The sequence below is a fragment of the Branchiostoma belcheri genome, unplaced genomic scaffold (genome assembly GCF_001625305.1).
Source record: "Branchiostoma belcheri isolate BF01 breed outbred unplaced genomic scaffold, Haploidv18h27 scaffold47, whole genome shotgun sequence".
Classification (NCBI taxonomy): domain Eukaryota; kingdom Metazoa; phylum Chordata; class Leptocardii; order Amphioxiformes; family Branchiostomatidae; genus Branchiostoma; species Branchiostoma belcheri.
Window position 1 is genome coordinate 2,418,639 of NW_017804098.1, and position 18,914 is coordinate 2,437,552.

The window sequence follows — 18,914 nt, forward strand, 5'->3', positions numbered from 1 at the left end:
ACACGTGTATTAAAATCTATTTTGCTTGGTACGTGGGAGGTAGATAGGCACGTTACACGTGAGCTCTCATCACAAGGTACGGCGCTCCAGGCGATTCCGCTTGTTTTTCTCCACATTCGAATAAAACAGCTATGAAATCTATAGCTAAGAGGTTGAATGTGATGTAAACTCTGAAAACAGGAGACCCAACCCGTCCAGAATACTACTGAAGAGAGCATTCCTCTGATGGGGAAGAATATCTGTGATATTACAGTACATACAATTTACAGATAACACAAATTTCTGTACCATTTTTGAGATTCAAAATTTGTCATAATCACATGAATCAGAAGACCGCCCTTCTATTTATCCTGAAATGCAGGACCTCTCTCAAATGACGGAATCACATCTTTGCTGTGATAATTATTTCTGACAGCTCAGAAAATATGGTATCTGGTTCCTAGCTTTCAGCAATGTATTTGTGCGAGCAAACCTTCTTCATGAGCTTTTTCTTATATTCACTTCGCGATGTGTTAAGTCGGAATGTCAATCTTTTTTTCACCGCAGGGATACGTATCAGCCAACAAAGGTGCAAACTAGGTAGAATAGACTGACGAGTAGCAAGTCGAACGCTGCAGTCGCTCCACTTTTATCCACAGAATTTAAGCATCAGGACTTTTGCCTTTCATATTACATAATAATTGTAGTCGCTTTCGGCTACTCCAAGATCAGGGTGTACCAATGGCATCCTACACTGTTTTATCATTCTTAGTAAATATTCATTGCATTGTGTTGAAATTTTTTAAACATATCATTTAAATACAAGTATTCTCCAGATAATCCTGAAGCTTTTTGGTAGATAGCTGTTCCAAACATTATGCTATGACTTTACGCCCAAAATTGTCATAACATTTACGTCATACTGTTGCACTTGAAAAGAAGCAATTTTTCAAATAAACTATTTGGTAAGTTGTGACCAAAAATGAAATTTACAATTAAGCCGTATGTTAAGACTGGCTCTTTCTAATAGGTTTTTCTGTAAACTAGATGATAATTTGGAAAATCGTCCTTCCTAGAGTGCCGTTAACACATGTATTACACGTTATCAAAAAATGCATTTTTTTACACTTTTTTTTCTGGCAACATATCTCCTTGTACATCCCCCCAAATTGTGATAGAATTGGCCATTTTGCATATTATACATGGTATTTCTATATGTAACACAAAATGTATGTCTTTATGTTGCTTGTACTTTGGGTTAAAATACCATATGGATTTCAGTTGCCTGCTTTTTTTTCCCGAGAAAAACGTGTAGGGTCTGTAGAAAAGTTCAAAATGGCTCAATAATTGGAATATAAATGCCATGGGTACATACAAACTCAATATTCTTTAACATTTAAAGATAGTGACAGAAGATGATACTGCCTTATGATAAAAGTCACTTTGATACTGGTTGTAAATAAACAAAGTGACAGTCATAAATTACCATGTTGTAGTGTTCGTAGAGATTGTATACCATATAAGCAAAATATGTAAATGTAAAAACATTTTATAACAATGTTGTCATTTTCAAAGAATTTTGTACCCTCCTTTTAGTTCTGTAATGTTATTTCACATATGAAACAAATCATTGGAGGATACAGCTAGTTTTGTTGTTATATGCCAAATAAGCATATACAAATGTCCTGTAGTGTCCGTATAGTGCCATTGTAAAGTAACGCATTCAAGTTTAAAGGAGCGCAACTTTAAAACAGCTCATCGCTATCCAATTGCATGCATCATGCGTCTTGTACAAGTTTCTGTACTGAAAGTGGGAAAGTTTGAAACTTGAAAAATTAGCCCAAGTGCAACACCCTGGTGCACCCTGATGTTGGATCGCACTAACATGGACCGGTGACGTTGCTGCTTGTTGTTGTAGATGATGATCGACATGACGATGCCCGCAGCAACTTAGATGGACGACTGCTCGTATTTTATGGGTGTTCTCATGTCTGGGGGCGGAGGTGGCAGTGGGGCGTTTCCAGACAGACGTTTCGCCGTTTCCTACAAACAATCACATAATTTTAGTATGCCTTTAGTGCTAGTGATATCTTGATCATGTGTACGTTTGTTATTCTTTTGTGTGTTATTCTTTTGCCGCGACTGGTACATAACCCTGTGGGTATGGATGTACAATAAAGGTGTTCCTATGTGTCGAAAATGTCTAGGACTAGAAAAGGCTGTCTCACAGAACACCATAATTGTTTATGCACTAATTAGGACATGGATAGGGAGAAATTTACCTCATCCAGGGAAGATTTAGCCGCTCTAGCCTGGTGGGCTTGTGATTTCTCGTTTAGCATGGTGGCCTTGCGACTGAGAGGAAGGGTGTTGGTCCTTCTGTCGTCTGAAGTAGAAATAAAAGAAAAAAGATAACAAAATAGATATGTAAAGCCCATTTCACCTGGAGATGCCACAACACAAGGTGTCAAATTTCATCTGTTTTGTGACGTAAAAGACTGTCCTAGATCCTTGTAAGCAGTTGTTTCTGTCACAGCCTGCAAAATCCTTCGACATCAAAACCTGACGATGAGCTTTGACAATGTGAAAATTAATAAAAGTAAATCAAAATTTCTATTTCTTACCCGAAGACAGGACTTCCACATAGTTGGAGGGGAACATGCCAACTCTCCCGTTCAGGTAGCCGAACCACCAGCCATCGCCCTCCCCCTTGATAACCTCAATGATGTCCCCGATACAGAGACGCAACTCGTCCTCGTCCAGGGGTGAGTAGTTATAGAGAGCCTTTGCATACCTTCGTCCTGAGGAGGCAGATAAAAGATAACCTTCAAGCACATTTATCTAGCAGGATCCTGTCTTCCAGAAAACACCTGTCTCACACTGTGTCACAAACAAGATATCAGTCAGAATCAGAGGTTATAGTCTAGTTTCATGTAATGGGTGTAATCCTGCTACATGTATTGTCAATCAACAAACTATATATGTACACTCTCCTCAACATGCTCAACATGACCCCAGACCTCCGAATAACAGTATGTGTCGAACAATACGATTTTTTGTCCATTTTAACTTGATTATTAAGGTTTAATTTAGTTATATGCGTATGTTTGATGTAAAATCGTGTTGGCCGATATAAACCATTACTATCCGGGTAGCCCACTGTATTGCGATGTTACAATTCCGATAGAATAATTGTATCAATAGGTACAAACCACCGTCCAATCCCGTCTCGTAGGACTGTGCGGCCTTGACCCCGGAAGTACTCCGTTTTGAACCGGATTCAAAACTCCGCAACCCTAAATACTGGAACTCATAGGGGTCGTCTGTGTAGTAGTAAGCAAAGTCTTTGTTTTTGGACTCCCGAACACGTGACCGCTTCCGACGCCGCCGAATGTAGATGGCTAAAAGAAAGATGCACAGGAGAAGCCAGACCGAGCCTGCGCATGCGCCAGCGATGATGGTTATTTGTGTGTAGCCTCCTTCGGGTTCTCCTGAAAACAACAATATAACAGCAGTGAATTTGAAGTTGTCATACAATATTAAGATTCTTTGTTGTTTCGAAGAAATGATTTGTTTATCCATCATAAAGTCAGGAAGGCTTCTTGTTTACCTGGTAATCTGACCCTCAACTTAAGCCATCTTGTGACTGCTCTGCTTCCCACACCATTCCGCACTGAGCATGCGTACAAGCCAGTGTCGTTCCCACTGACGCCGTCTAATAGAAGCTTGCTCATGCTGACTGTTTCGTTGAGCCTGCGCACTTCTGTCCTCACCGGCGCGCCCTGGAATGTCCTGTCGCCAAACATGAATGTAACAGAATTATCGAGTTAAGTTTTATGAGAATATTAGTTAACGTTGATTCATTTCATTACCAAACTAACTAGTGACTTTGCCATTTGCAAAGGTTGATAATTGCAAATAAATAGCCAATGAAAGCATCCTGAATGCAACGTCTCATCTTTATCACCTCATACTACTCTTAGCTTTGTTATTGTTTGAGATTGCGTTATTACCAATATACATCAGGAGGAGGGTTCCCATCTGCTACACAGTACAGCTGGACATCGTCACCGTTAGCGGCCGTCATGGACTCCGAGATCTTTATAATATCCGCCGCATCTGGGGAACGTACAACATCATAACTTACATTCACCATTTTCACATTCCCCGGGATGCATAGCGTCAGGGGGTATAATTCCCAGGTTGCATAGCGCCAGGGGTCAGTATACTGCATACTTTTTTCAACTTTTGACGTTATACGGCTTGTTTTTCTTTGTGTTTTGAGGAGTTGGAGCATTTTTTGTTCAAAATTAAGTGACTTATATACAGGTCAAATCTGACGTGGTCATAACGTTACTTACTCTAAAATGGTACCGGTTATACCGTTCGTCAATAGAAAATGAGATGCAACTACTGCTCGAAATAAATCAACAGATGTGCACGTAGTAATATCAAGGGAGCAACCTTCATTATTTTTGATTCTGTCATCAACGAATTCTATCATGATACCGCATGTCCCTATTTCAATTACCAATGGAATCTTGACCTTTACGTTCAAAAATCGTACATAATTAATTAAGGTAGAAAAACGACACGCTCGGATTTATTACTTACACAAGACTCCCAATGTCATGCTCTTGCTCACAGATCCAGTCACGTGATCCGCGACGCATGCGTATTCTCCCGAGTCTCCCCTGCCCACGTCACGTATGACTAGGGATGGGTAGCTGCTGTCCCCTCCCTCATACTTTGCCTGCCGTCTGCTAGTCGTTAGCCGAACACCATCTTTAGTCCAGTAGACATCGTTTACTTCTGGCTTAGACTTGGTTATCGAGCAGTTTAAGATGTAGTCCTTGCCTGACGTCACGATATATGGGCTACGTGGCCCTACTGTCACAATTGGCCGCACTGCAAAACAAGTTATAAACATAAGTTACAACTACAAGACACGTTTTTCACGGTAAAAACGTGCAAGGCGTCACTGATGTGTTGCTTTTGTCAAAACAGCTTTTTTGCATTGCCCAGAATTACTTACCTGTTTAAGTTTCGGCAATCTTTTTTGCCTCTTTCCTCGCTGCAATAAAGATATCTATGTTTGTATGACTCGATGACTCGTGTCATATAAATCCCCACTAATATCGTTTGTGAGGGCAATGGAACTGCACATTTGATGTTTTAAACGTTTAAAAGCAATACATTTTGTAAAAAATACATGGTTTGAAAATCGATTTCTCTATTACATTTGGTAGATAAATGCCAGCGAAATGTTTAATGTTCCATCTATAATTCTAAGAGGTTCAAACGTGTCCTCAGGCTTTTAATCGACAGGTGCATACTGCCAGCAGGTAAAACGTGACAGATTACCCGGCTCCATGAAAGCTGCTACTTAAGCAGCCCCCTATTATTCAACATGACAGTAGGGCAAAATGATTTGCAATCCACCCTGGTGCCCGTGCCTAGGCACACGCCGTAATCTTCTATCATTGTCATCTGAACACTGGATGGAATTGTCCTGGGGTGCTTCAGGAGAGCTCTGGCAAACACCTCGGGATGTTCAGGCTGTATTTTCTGGCCCATACGTGATGAGAATACTAAAAAGACAAAATTTAAAGGGATACATTCCAGATCTTTACGTGTTTGTTTTCCTGATTGCGCGTGTGGTCACCTATATTCTGTGTATCACGTTTGTTATTTACTTCCCAACGATCATCGAATATCAGACCTGAGACAAACACAAGAGGCATTCAGTAAATTTAGTAAACAGTGTCAAGTGGTCCCATATATATAACGTCAGCGCTTTATTGACAATCAGGTAATGGTTGCTTGTAATTAGCGCCTGAGATGAAATGGTAACTAACTATGACATCGAAAACTAAAGGTTAGCCCATAACTGACATCACGCGGGATGATGCTGATAAGATGTTGCCATCGTTGACTACTCTAGGTAAGCGTATCCTCTATTTGAGAACGTAATTTTGATATTGGGTATATACATTATGCACCTTACACAAATCCACGCGAACCCTCCTAATTTAGGTGTAGGAACTGACACAGTCATCATACTCAGAAAATCTGTATATCTGTGCATGAATATTTAATCTGTATCTGTGTATGAATATGTATCTGTACATGAATCTGTATCTGATTGCCAATAAAGATGCAATAGAGAGATATACATTTTACACTGCTAACAAAACAATTTGAGCTGTAATCTTTGTTCATGTAATAATACATGCATGATAAATAGCAACAGTACACGCATTTCTTATAGAATCTCTATATATTAGCCTGGAAACAGCCAAGAGAAGCAAATCAAAGACGCCACTAGTACGAGTACTGTGTCGCACTTAACACCGAAATCAAAACACCGCCCACCATCCGGTCTGCCCTTCACAAAGCGGAGTCTGGTTATGCCCTATGGGGAAAAGTCGTAATTACCAAACGTGAAGTTATAATGTACGTGCCTGGCGTGACTTACATATCATGGGCTATACTGAAGTGATTTTAACATGACAAAACTAAAAATAGCGCTCGTTCATGTAAGCCTTCCTCTAAATATGAATTTCAGTTCAAAATCAGCTAATTTTGTAATAATTATGTGGCAGCTTCTTTTGTTTATCATATATACTTGCATTTGAACTAATCTGTTGATTTTTTATTCCACTATGTCTGTGTGTATTTTGCAGTGGTGAATATAAATATGAAATGTAAAGGTGGTGCATGCTGTAGATCGTCGAAAGCAGCAGACGTTAAGTTTCAGCAATCGATAAAATCGAGCCAATTTTACCATCAGGCCAGCTAGTTACTTTTGTGAAATGGTTAAGCAGCTACAACGGAGACAATTACTGCAATCTGTGTGGTCAAATCATTTCTGAAGGCTTGTGGGTTTGTATACCCCAACGTCATTATTTACTACCTAGTTCTTGATACGTTTTGGTAATGATAAGATAAAATGTTGAATGTCTTCTCATTGGTTGAAGCAGTACCCAAAGAGCATTTCGTTTTACCTACACCTAATTTTTCTTTCTCTTATAGTCGTATAGGCCCTTTAAGTAGTAGATGTTTTCAACGGTTTTATATTTATTTAGAGCTTACAAGAGTAAATGTTATCTGTTCCGAATTGATTATGTTCATGTTGTGAGGGCTAGCCCTTTATAAGTCCTGGCTGTATATATCTGTTTTATACTAATAAATCTGATAAATCAAATCAAGAGCCATATTGTGACAGTGACGGCCATTGAAGTGGTGTCACGGTAAGCTCAATAACAACTTATTCCTCTTTGTGGTGTTTCTTTTTGGTTGAGATGACGGTCGGCGATAACTGCATCAATAACCCAACACAACATTCCACCCATAACTATGGTACATGAAATTACATACAGTTATTAGTGTATCATATAGCCAGAAGACGTCTACCAATTAGAAGGCTCCATTTCCAATCGGTTATAAGGCCGTAACCTCAAAAGTGGTCGGTTATTAGAACAACCGACCACTTTTTGGACCGTACCATTTATACAGGGGACGGGACACAAACAGTACAGTTAAGACTTGTAGCATTTATCTATCAACGTATTGTACATGTAGTTTATTGTGAATTATTTATTTGAAAATACCACCCAATTAAAAAGATATAAATGAAATTTAAACAGAAAATGACTAAACATAATTTTTGACACACCCACTAAAAATGGTGCTGTTCCTATGTCACCTGGTCACCGCAGGCGATCTGTTTTTCTGTCCACTGCACGTGACATAGAATGTGAGTTTTTTTCGACAATGGATGGCGAAGTACCTCAGATCCACGTAGAAGAGATATCGCAGGCGGATCTGGTGGCGTGTCAATTGGGATAGGCTATATGATAATAACGTGGATGCCCGACCTTATCCTCGGTGCATATGGTGAGATAATAACTGGTCAGGTGCGATAACCACCGAATGAACCACAGAGTGAGCGTAGCGAACGAGGTGGTTTAAGACCATATACACCTCGACGCGGGGCATTAACCCTTTAATGTACCGTGGTAATATGAGATATGCGGTGGAATCCATTGAGGTGAATAGGGGTGTTTAAAAATATATGTATTTGGCCTAGTGTTTTCTGATCCGCTATCTTTGATTGGAACAATAAAACCTGGCACGGTGGATTCCACAGAAAGCACATGATTCGGCCATGCAGACCAGCTAGATTCTCCTGATTGAGTCAGCATACACTCGGGTATCCATGTTAGGTCCCCTATTACACGCAGCGTAAACGACAGGAGCACTGAAATATCCAAAAGTCAGGCACATTAACCTGTTCTATCGATTGTACGCTTGGCTACAATCCCCAGTGACGAGAACCCAAATGTCGAGGTGAACCATGGCACAGTGGCCTGTTACGTTCTATGAGTTGCCAGACCCTGCGGTCGAACAGCCAAAGGCTGTAACGTATTACATGTTTCTCGCTGATAATGTTACATGAAACTGAACTGCAGAAGCTGTTCGGCTTAACAGACGACTTTTGAAGTAATTTTCGTGACCTCTGAGGCCACATGGATCAGTATAACTAAAGGAAACGCGATTTTATAGTAGGGAATCAAGGTCAGTGAATATAACGTGAATCGCATTTCCGAAACAGGAATCCACTATACTGTCTACAGTACTCAATGAATCTTCACGGACATACAAATATCAACAATTGCACAAGGTAATACAGAAGTCAACGTTGCAAATAGTGTTAAATAATTAAGGGTTAATGGCCCGCCTAATTCTTGTTGTATATGGTGTGATAAAGCATTGGCAGTTGCTATAACCACGGAATAAAACCACCGACTGAGGGTAGCGAACGAGTTGATTTTATGAGGTGGTTATAGACAATTATCATATAGCCAGGTGGCGTTGACCGATCAGAAGCCCCCATTCCATATTGATTATGACGCCATAATGTCACAGTTAGCATGATACAAGTATTGCCAGGTGCGTTTTATTCTCACAAGTGTGCTTTGTTGCACAATAAAGCACGGCCCGGAGAAAACCATTTGCAGGGAAGTTGACTCTTTTTGCTGACATTTGTAGCACGTTTCCTTGTTGAATAGAAATCTTTACCGTCTTGTCATCACCCAATTTATTTAGCTATACATAACAAAATAAAGACCATGTCAATACATGTGGATTTTGAGCGAAATAAAAGAAAACATATTTTGCGCCACCCCCCTAGTAAGTACATTTCTGTATTGAAACATCCAAATGACCTCAGATGACTTCAAATGGAAGCTTGTTCTATTCTTTTGGCCATAACGGTTCTGTTCCGAAGTTCCGGTGAACTCAAATAAACTCTGATAGAACAAGTAAAATCATCACACTAAAGGGCATACAATTTTAGACAATGGTGTGTCAGAATTTGTCATAGAAGAACTGATTGAGGCCAATTTAGACTCAATATGTGGGTCCTTGGAATCGAGAAAGATGCACAGGAACAGTGGCAGCGGACGGGAGGATAGAGGAGTGACTGTAATGGTTTGTTATATAATTTAGATATATGTGTTATACAGGAAAGTGTTACTCTCTACTGTGTAAGTTTTGATAGGCTATATGATAATAGCATTAATGGCCCGCCCTTTCTCGATGAATATGGTGTGATAAAGCCTTGGCAGTTGCTATAACCACCGAATAAAGCCATCGAGTGAGGTGGCTTTATAGCCTATTCACCTAGGGGCGGGTCATTAACCCTTAAATATAAACTGACAAGGCTTTATCACACTGTATACATCGCGGATTAGGCGGGTTATTAACGTTATTATCATATAGCCTATCCAAACTGACACAGTTAGAGCAGACAAATCCATGTATAACTCAGAAATCCGTTAGTACATGTATGTATCATTCATATAAACACAGATGTTGCATGGGCTTAATAATAAACTGTGTAGCATTTTTCATCATTTACAATGAACGTGATAGTACAGTGATGGTAACAGTAATACATCACTTCATATTGAATGTAACATGTCCGTGGAAAGAACCTGGCCGCTAAAGAGCTGTGACATCGTTTGAAGGTTGTAGCTTCCACTGGGCCACGTATACCTAAGTCAAGTTGAGCTAGTGCTGCATTGTTGGGCTCTATAACTCTTTTACATCCCCATTCCGTCTTGTCAGAAAAAGTCGATGGGGATTTTCATTCTACTTTAAATTTCCTACTAATAACAATTTTTTCTATGATTTTCTAACATTAAAATAAAAGCTTAAGAAAAATTTCAATAATATATTTATATCACAAATGGCTAGCACTGGCGAGCATTAGTAAGGAACATATTTTCGTCCTCAATCTGGCATGCAAGCAGCGTTGATCGCATCAATCTGCAATTTCAGAAATAATCGCGTTGGCAATATGAGTCCCGAAAATAAATAATCCCTGGGCCCAAAATAGGGTACTTGCTTTTTTGTAAATCACATAAGGAAATTGCAAATGCGGTATCACCGGTGAGATATATGTTGGAAAGTCGTATGAATATATAATGAAAACTGACTCCTAATCCCATAAGAGATACTATGGTTTTTTAGACCTTCTACAGATGCATTTCTAATCCATTATGCTATCCAGGCGTCATTGAATTCCATCTTGACCCTGTTTTAGAGAGAACGTACTATTTTGACATAATGCTCATTTAAAATATGAATGATATTTATGAATTTCATATATGATAAATCAAGTATCTAAACGGAATTGTACTACTGCTGTACTACCGATTGCAGTATTTCCGTATATTTACCATACATATATAAAATCTTACTCGTATATACCACTACCGGTAATATGCAGCGAACATGGACGTCGATTTAAAATAAGTAACAAACCATCTCTGTACCTGTCTCCGTCACACATAACACAGTCGGCCAGATCAATAGGCACAGTGTCAAAACCCGCTGCATGGCTGGTACGTCAGCTGTGGCACACGTCAGGGTCAGGCTCAGACAGCACAGCCTAAAACCCTCCTTTTCGTACCCGAGTCTACATTATCGATCTCTCTACTAGAGAGGCATTTGAATAACCGCCGCCGTTAGTATTGGTCTACACGTTTGGCCGGCATTCTGATTTTGACCTATTGTTTTTCGTCTTGTCGCCTTGTAGAAAAAACGAAACTGTACATTTATCACTCACTCACACTCAATCCTCTTCTTGAGGCGACAGGCAGGATTTCCATCTGGCCCTATAAATGTACATTTATGGCGCATCTTAATGATCTTGAGACCACTGGAGTTGGTATGCCGTAAAATGTGCTCAGTTAAAATCATTGCTCAATAATCAAGATAAAAATGCAAACCTGGTTGAAACTATATGTACTTTTTTATCATATTCTAAATTTGCAAGTTGCATATAGATATATGTGACAAAATGAGTACCATGGTACATTTATGTTCATCCGTGTTCAACGTGTATTTTGTTACAATAGTTCACACACGTGCGTGTGCAGCCATCGCTTCGGCATGTATGTCCCTGCATTCACATTTCAAATTCGAAGTGCACCTGCATGTAATGTAGCCTTTTCCTAAAAGTACAACAAAACGTTAAGACATTGAATAGATATGGTCACTGCACATTGTAAGGCAACATAAAGAGTAACGCACCGTTTTTATTCCCATTCCATTATATCATTATATTATTGTATTATATATGTTCTTTGCAAGTTCTTTACAAGTTAACACTAGCGCTCTCATATTTTCGATAGGACTTGAAATCTGAACGTCTATGTCTTGCAAACTTAATGCAAGCAAAAGAAAGAGACAGTTAAACTATTATAATGCCTAGATGTATATGAATAGCTCGGAGGGGGTGTTTTAACATATCACCAATGATAAAGATAAAGCACTCGTCTCAAGCTTTATCTTTATCTTTGTTAATACAATACAATGTACTATGGTAGGAATTACAGGACCTGGCAGGGCAACAGACGCCTACAGATCACATTATTACATTATATTGAACACAAATCAACCACCAGCATGACCTGGGGTGAGCTGATGTCAAGAATATCAGATTAACCAAAATATCATAAGTTTCAATAAACTTCTAAATGGATATCTGCTTTGCTATAATAAACACAGCATAACACTGGATGAAGTCAAACAAAGACGGATGTTTACGAACATTAAGACGAATTGGGAAGTTAGAGGAAACCTTAATAAGATCTAGCATAGATATGCCCTCAACGTCGCCTTTAGCAGAAAGCTCGCGCCAAGGAAAGGCAGGCCCCGCGGAGGTCTTCTGGACTGTCTGTTAGATGACACAAAACTGTACTTCCAGCAGAACATCAAAGCTGAGACCTACGCACTCAGGTGGCTATGAGACCAGGCCAGACACAAGGAAACGTGGAATGGACTGTATAAGAACATTGAGGACTCACACTGATTTGTTGTACCGATCCGGCGCTACCTTAGGGCATAGCCGTAGATTTGTGCCTGAGAACAGTCATTTATCATTATTATCATTATAGATAGTGAACGTTGCTGTTGTTGTTGTTGGTAGAAAATGTATAACATTATGTAAAATTCATTTGTCCAATCGCCCTTGTAATTTACGTACAGTCGTAGGTCCAGTAAAAGCTCAAACCACCGAGATATATAGGTACATCGGTAACCCTTTGCTTAGCTAGTAGATAAAACATTGCCGTCTTACTACGGGTTATCTTTACAGCTGGGTTACCACCTACTCCTCTAGATGCATTTTGTACATTCAATTTGCAGTATATTACATACAGTAAATCGTTCGGTATTTTTGTTGAAATCTGAAATAACGACGCCTAATCCCTTGTGTCACTTGTAATGAACCATCCTTGGGGGGATTTCTAAATTCATCATTTGATCCTCCTTCACATTTTACGCGGAATCTACCGTTACTACAACCGTGACTTGCATTTACTGCGCCCGGCCTTTATATGTGTAACACCCCTATACATCAACCCCTATACATCAACAGTGTTGAGTCAAAAACATGATGAAGACTAGAAAGGCAGATACTTGCTCGGGAGCAAATGCAACATATGACTTCACCACGTCCCCCTTACCAAAAATGGAAAAAGAATGGACTCTTCCAGGGACATCTCTCATGAAAATGACGACTTTTCCATACAAATTGAGTTTTTAAAAACTGCCACCCTTAGGCACGAATGGACTCTTTCACTGACCTCTTCCAATCAGCTCGATGTTATATTATGGATTAGTCTAAAATTACTTTCGCACATGATATGTACTTTTTATAATTAGCTCTTTTTCCAATATTCAATTTTCCAAAAAAATCCCCCTATAGGATTTAAAGTAGCTTACAGTACATGTAAATTCCAATAACCAAATATGGTTTAAGAATTGCAAGCAAGGTATATAGAAATGTGACATGTGTCCACCGAATACAACCCAAGACACATATTTCCTGGCCAGTACTTCTAAAAACAAGGTGATTGTTTCTCTTATAACTATGCACAGGTGTTGTTTTAGCAGATAAAGGAATAAAGTGAACAGCCAATCAGCAACCACATCTCTAATTAGAGACACCTGACCCTGTCTCTATGCCCATATATGGGCATAGACTTCCTGTTCTTATGCCCAAATATGGTAAAACACTCCAAATATGGTAACACACACTGCTATAGTACATTTCCTATAACACAACCAAAAAGCCAAATAAAACCATTCTGAAAGCCTGTATCAAGAACATGAAAAAAACACCTGGGGGTATTTGGCCACTCTATCTTCGTGTTATGTGGCCCAAAAATGAAGAAATTAAATCCATTTGAAGAAATAGCAGAAGGAAAAGGAGGAGTAGAAGGAGAAGAAGAAGAAACATCAGAGAACACAATATATTTGTGTGGTGAAACCATAAATATGTCGGCTTCCATAACGTAGCAAATACCATCACGCACTCTCAACGGAATAGGAGACTAAGTGGGCACAAGTACGTACATGATTATATCTCAGGTCGTCACGTTTACAATAACGCATGGTACCGTCTATTGAATTAATTTGTCCTGGCTAAAAAGTGGCAACATTTTATTTTTCCTCTGAAATCCGTGAAGGAGGTATGCCTCCAGTAGAAGTATTGTGGTCAGTCGGCTTTTCGCGTTCGCAGCTAATACACACGGTTAAACTTTGTTTAATCAATCTTATAAATTTTACGCCGTCTGCAGGCATGCCCGTGATGATGTACATATTTTCATTTTTACCGTAGCTGTTTTGGAGGTCAATGTAATATTTCAGAAGAACCCCTTCAATTAATGGCCATTTGGGACTGGCCGCAAAAACCCGTTGTTTTGAATAGCGGGGGGGGGTCGCGTTTCCTTCAAGCAGACGCTAGGCTGAGACGCTAGAGTGGGTCGTTAATTAGAAACGTATGGGGCTGTTTTGGAATATGTCCACAGCTAAAAGTCATGGTTCTCGCCGTTGTATGTCTATGTAATTGGGTCTGCAGTTTGTGGTTTATGTTCGTGATGATGCACTTTGTTTTTCTTTTCACCGTAGGAGTTTTCATATTGAAGTAAATGCATATTTCAGAAACACCCCTATTTCTAAAATCCCGTGGAATAGACCGTAGCGTAAGTAGCTGTGTGGTAGGCAAGGTCCTGAAAGCAAATATTAGGTGGTTGTTGTGTATAATCGTTTGCTAGTATCTGTTGGGATTGTGACTTATGTCTTGCACCTACTAGGATACCTTGTCAAATAAATGATATGTAGCAAATGAGATCATGTTATCAAAGACGACTTTGTTCATCTGTTTAGAATGTCGTGTTGTTGATCTTATGTACATGTATTTACAAAATATAAAACTTCACGGAGAATTGTCGCCTATGAATACTCGTTGTAGTTTCTGTCCATCTGATATCTGAGATACAATCAGCAATTAATGCTAAATGAATTGGCGTCAGAATAATGTATCTAAAGAATGCCCATAATCTATCAAACGAATGCCCGGCAAATTCCATGAACTATATCATCTCAACATAAAAAGGAGGTAAATACATAGTTTCAGTAAAAAGTTGCGTTGAAAATGATATGTAAAGGTAGGATGAAAATGATATGTCAAGATAGGTAGAAATTGCTTTCTATAATGCCCTGCTCCCATCGCATGGTCATTGCCGATTATCTACCCCACTGACCTGACGTCAGATGATCGCGCACGTAGACACATCTTTTGTGTGGGCGGGAGACATCACATTAGTAAGGCATTGTACCTGATCAGCTTAATTCGAGTTTATATAGATGTACTAAATACATCCGCATTGGTACTTGAGTACTCAGTACTAGCAATTAGAATTAGAAAAGAAAATACAAAAAGGTAGTGGGAAAACTATATACCATGGTAGTCAAATATGTAACCCTCTGAAATTGTACCACACAACAAGGGCCTCGGGTACATGTGCAGCGGGGTGCTTTCTCTTAAGATCGATGCTTCCAGATAAAATAAAATATGTAAGCAGCTGTCAATTGACAATGCTGCTCTGGGTATTGAGATTGGCATGTCTAATGTTTGTCATATTGCTATAATCTAACCCATATCTGATCGTATCAACGGGATATATCAAGAGTGACTCGTCCTAGTGGCATACATAGCACAGTTAACGTTAGCTTTAATACTCTTTCCTCTCATTATGAGGTTGTCAGAATATTTACACGTTGCATCTTTTGGAAACAAAAAAATACATACAAGACAGAATGTGCCCAAAGGCAATAGTGCTAAAGAACTATAGAGACAAATGCATACTTACCATATCAAATATAAATAGATACCAAAGCAATTTTAAAATACACGCAATCTAGGTTTGTGCCCTTTGCATCTATACAACTTGGCATAGATCAGATAAGAATAATCCCACATATTCATTCACCATAAACCTACATGGCTGCCTATGTCTAACAAAGACAACTTCCCTACCTTGCGAAGCATGAACTGCGACCAGAATGCACGAGAATGTCGCACACATCCACACGGAACACCTCAGCCTTTCCGTCCCCATGCCTACATGTGTGATGTGGCAGACACGGAGTAACTGACAGTTAAACTATGCCTGCCGCACCTGACTCATCCCAGGTATTACTGAATTGCATCACATGACCGTAAAGACTTATGGCTTCAGCTAGTTAACGACTGTTTTGGGAATGAAGCCCAGATCTTGTTTTGATAAGGTACATTACTTTGCATTTGTATGTCAAAATGAACATGTTAATGGCGAGCAGCTATTTTCAATGTTATCGATTATTGTTGTTTGACACTAATTACGATTTGCACACACTTAGATGTTGTAAATGTTGACAGATGTCTTATGTTTATAGCATAAGTTTGTCGTCCTCGTTAGCATTTTTACAATAAGACAACCCATGTAATACTCAAATAGCAAATGCAAATAGCTTCAACCAATGACTGAGATATTCAATGAAAATTTGCCATTTTGCTGGATTAAAGCAATAAAGAAACGTAGAAATGACGAAGATACACTTTCCATTCCGGTGTATCAGTTCGGGCTTTAGTTTATCGAAGGGTAGACATGTATGTGGTTGCCACAATGCGTGATTCATGTTCCTCAATGGAAGAGAGACATACGGTACGCCATTGAATCCATCACTTATTCACCTCTGGTGAATGATATATACGCTGCTATAAGCAGAAATTGATTTTGACATTAAACGCTGCAGACGAGAAAAGACTGCATTAACATAATCTGGGAATATCTCCTCCAAACGGCTATTTCATTTCAAGCCCCAAAGGCGAGGAGGTGCAGTAACAGCTGCACTCCAAATAAAATCCTTAATGGAAAATAGTCATAACCTTCCCTTGATTTATACCGCCGACGTAATTGAAATGTCACCTTTATATTACAGCGATGCACGTCGCAGTATGTGGTTTAATATGAGATTTTCCCTCTTACAACTCATGAATTTTCATACTGTCTTGATTGTTAAATTTTACACGTTAATTTACGTGCTTTTGCAAGCACCATAGAATTTTTCTGTATAATTTGGGTTAGAATATGTGGATTGAAAATCGTCAGCACTCTGCGATGCAGAGGGATACAAAAACAACTATAAAATTGTGATTTAGAAACATGCATCTATAGCCAAAACCTCTATGGATGCAGACGTTACACTTCAATGGTAAAAGCAACGTTTTAATGACTGAAATGCAATTAATAACAAAAGCGTTAGGTAAAAAAAACCTCTGTCTTGAGTCATCAAGATTCTTTAGATTGGATGAATGTGATGTAGCCGGTTGCTCGTATAACAAGTAATACCCAAATCTGAGCCTGCAGCCAACATATGAATGTGGCATTTTGGTAATCCTTGCCTAAACATGATCCATGTGTTAATACCGGTAGGAAGTGATTAGGGAAGCCCATAATGTTACACCCTACTCGTGCCTTTACAATTTCACGCTGTCCTCCCGGGCGGGTAATCTTTGCTAGGGAGGCTAATTTTCCGCCTAAATGATTCATATGGTAATGTGATCTTTATTCTGCAAGTAGCTGTGGTTTCAGTTTGGAGATAACCAATGTCGTTTGTATTACAAATATGAACAGGGCGTCAGTTTCTGTGTTACATATACTGGGCAAAGGCAGATGTTACAAATATAGCGGGGTGAGTGCCACAACAAATTATAACAAAATTATTTCCACGCGAAATTCAAGATAAGATCGCTATGAAATATTACTAAGGATACATTGCTTTGACATCAAGTACGGTTTGCCGTTTGTGTAATGTATATTAATGAATAGTAATGAAATCGGCACAGGGGATTTTAGAAAGCACTGTAGCCACAGAGGTATGTTCATAAAATGAACATAATGTCTGTTCAGAAATACTAAGCCCTCTTTGAAATCTGAATCACCACTTTGAATTGTAACAAGCATAGGGTATTCACATTACAGAGCGGAGTATGTTGAGCATTTCAACGATGTTTCCTGGAACACTGGCTCTGTTTATTGCCCACTTTTGATTCAGATACTGGATTTTTCTACTAAGTCCACTGCAAGTAATTTCTATGGATGACATACGCGCGCGCATTAATTTTCGCTTGATTTTGAAGAACAAAAAATTTTGTTGCCCTTTGACAGTGGTCAACATGCCGAAAATCCTCAATGATTTCTGTGTCCTTGCCAGAACATGGATAACAGATAAATATGAAGAGAGGATATAAGACACGGCTCTTATCTATTGTTTTGTCTTTTACTTTGATGCAGTGAAGTATTTCATTCCTGTTATATGTGATGTTTCTACTGAATCAAAACCATTAATATCTTTACAATGATTTTAAACTTGCTTTTCATAGTTGTTTCAGTGACAAGTAAACATATTATCATTTTTTGTTTTATAAAGTATATGATGTCAAAATTGAAAATGTAGGAATCTTGTTTTTTATCTCGCCTTGTATCTTTTTCGCCCTATCGCATTAGATTTGGAGTTTGTGGAAGATGTCATCCATAAAATCTACTTGCTGTGCCTAATGCATATTAATAGATATGCTACAGGTAACGATGTATAAATGGGTCGATTTAACGAAGAGAGACAGAAATACGATCTTGACCTAGAAGTAGCAACATGCATTGATCTCTATCGTATAGCAATACCAAACAACCTTAGAAACGCCACAATTAAAAATATATTAATTTGAATATTAGCCTCTGCACTGACCTGGCATGGTACAATATTTGATACATTGTGTTTAACATCATTACGAATAATCACTGGCTCTGTGCGGTATGGATGGCACGACATTTCGTAGAATACGAATGTAAAATAAATCTCACAGCATTGACGACAACTAGACGGACGACTTATGCATGGTGAACAGTGAAAGATCACAAAAGGTCATTAAAACGACTAATTTTAGGGAATATTAGTAGATCCTGCTGTGAATTTCATAAATATAGCTATATGAGTATATAGCTGTAATTTATTCCCATATATATATATATATT

The 18,914-nt window shown here is 38.9% G+C and overlaps 1 protein-coding gene across 1 annotated transcript in view; it reads right to left on the minus strand.

The window, feature by feature from the left end:
• Window positions 1–373: 373 nt before the first annotated feature.
• LOC109479134 overlaps window positions 374–18,914 on the minus strand; it is a 25,386-nt gene continuing 6,845 nt past the window's right edge. Inside the window, exons 3-9 of the mRNA XM_019781002.1 lie at window positions 4,594–4,887; window positions 3,993–4,098; window positions 3,590–3,771; window positions 3,192–3,470; window positions 2,604–2,780; window positions 2,262–2,365; window positions 374–2,022 (exon numbers count right to left, since the gene is read on the minus strand). Of these exons, the coding sequence (XP_019636561.1) occupies window positions 1,930–2,022; window positions 2,262–2,365; window positions 2,604–2,780; window positions 3,192–3,470; window positions 3,590–3,771; window positions 3,993–4,098; window positions 4,594–4,887 (1,235 nt within the window). The 3' untranslated portion in view covers window positions 374–1,929. The remainder of the gene's footprint in view (window positions 2,023–2,261; window positions 2,366–2,603; window positions 2,781–3,191; window positions 3,471–3,589; window positions 3,772–3,992; window positions 4,099–4,593; window positions 4,888–18,914) is intronic.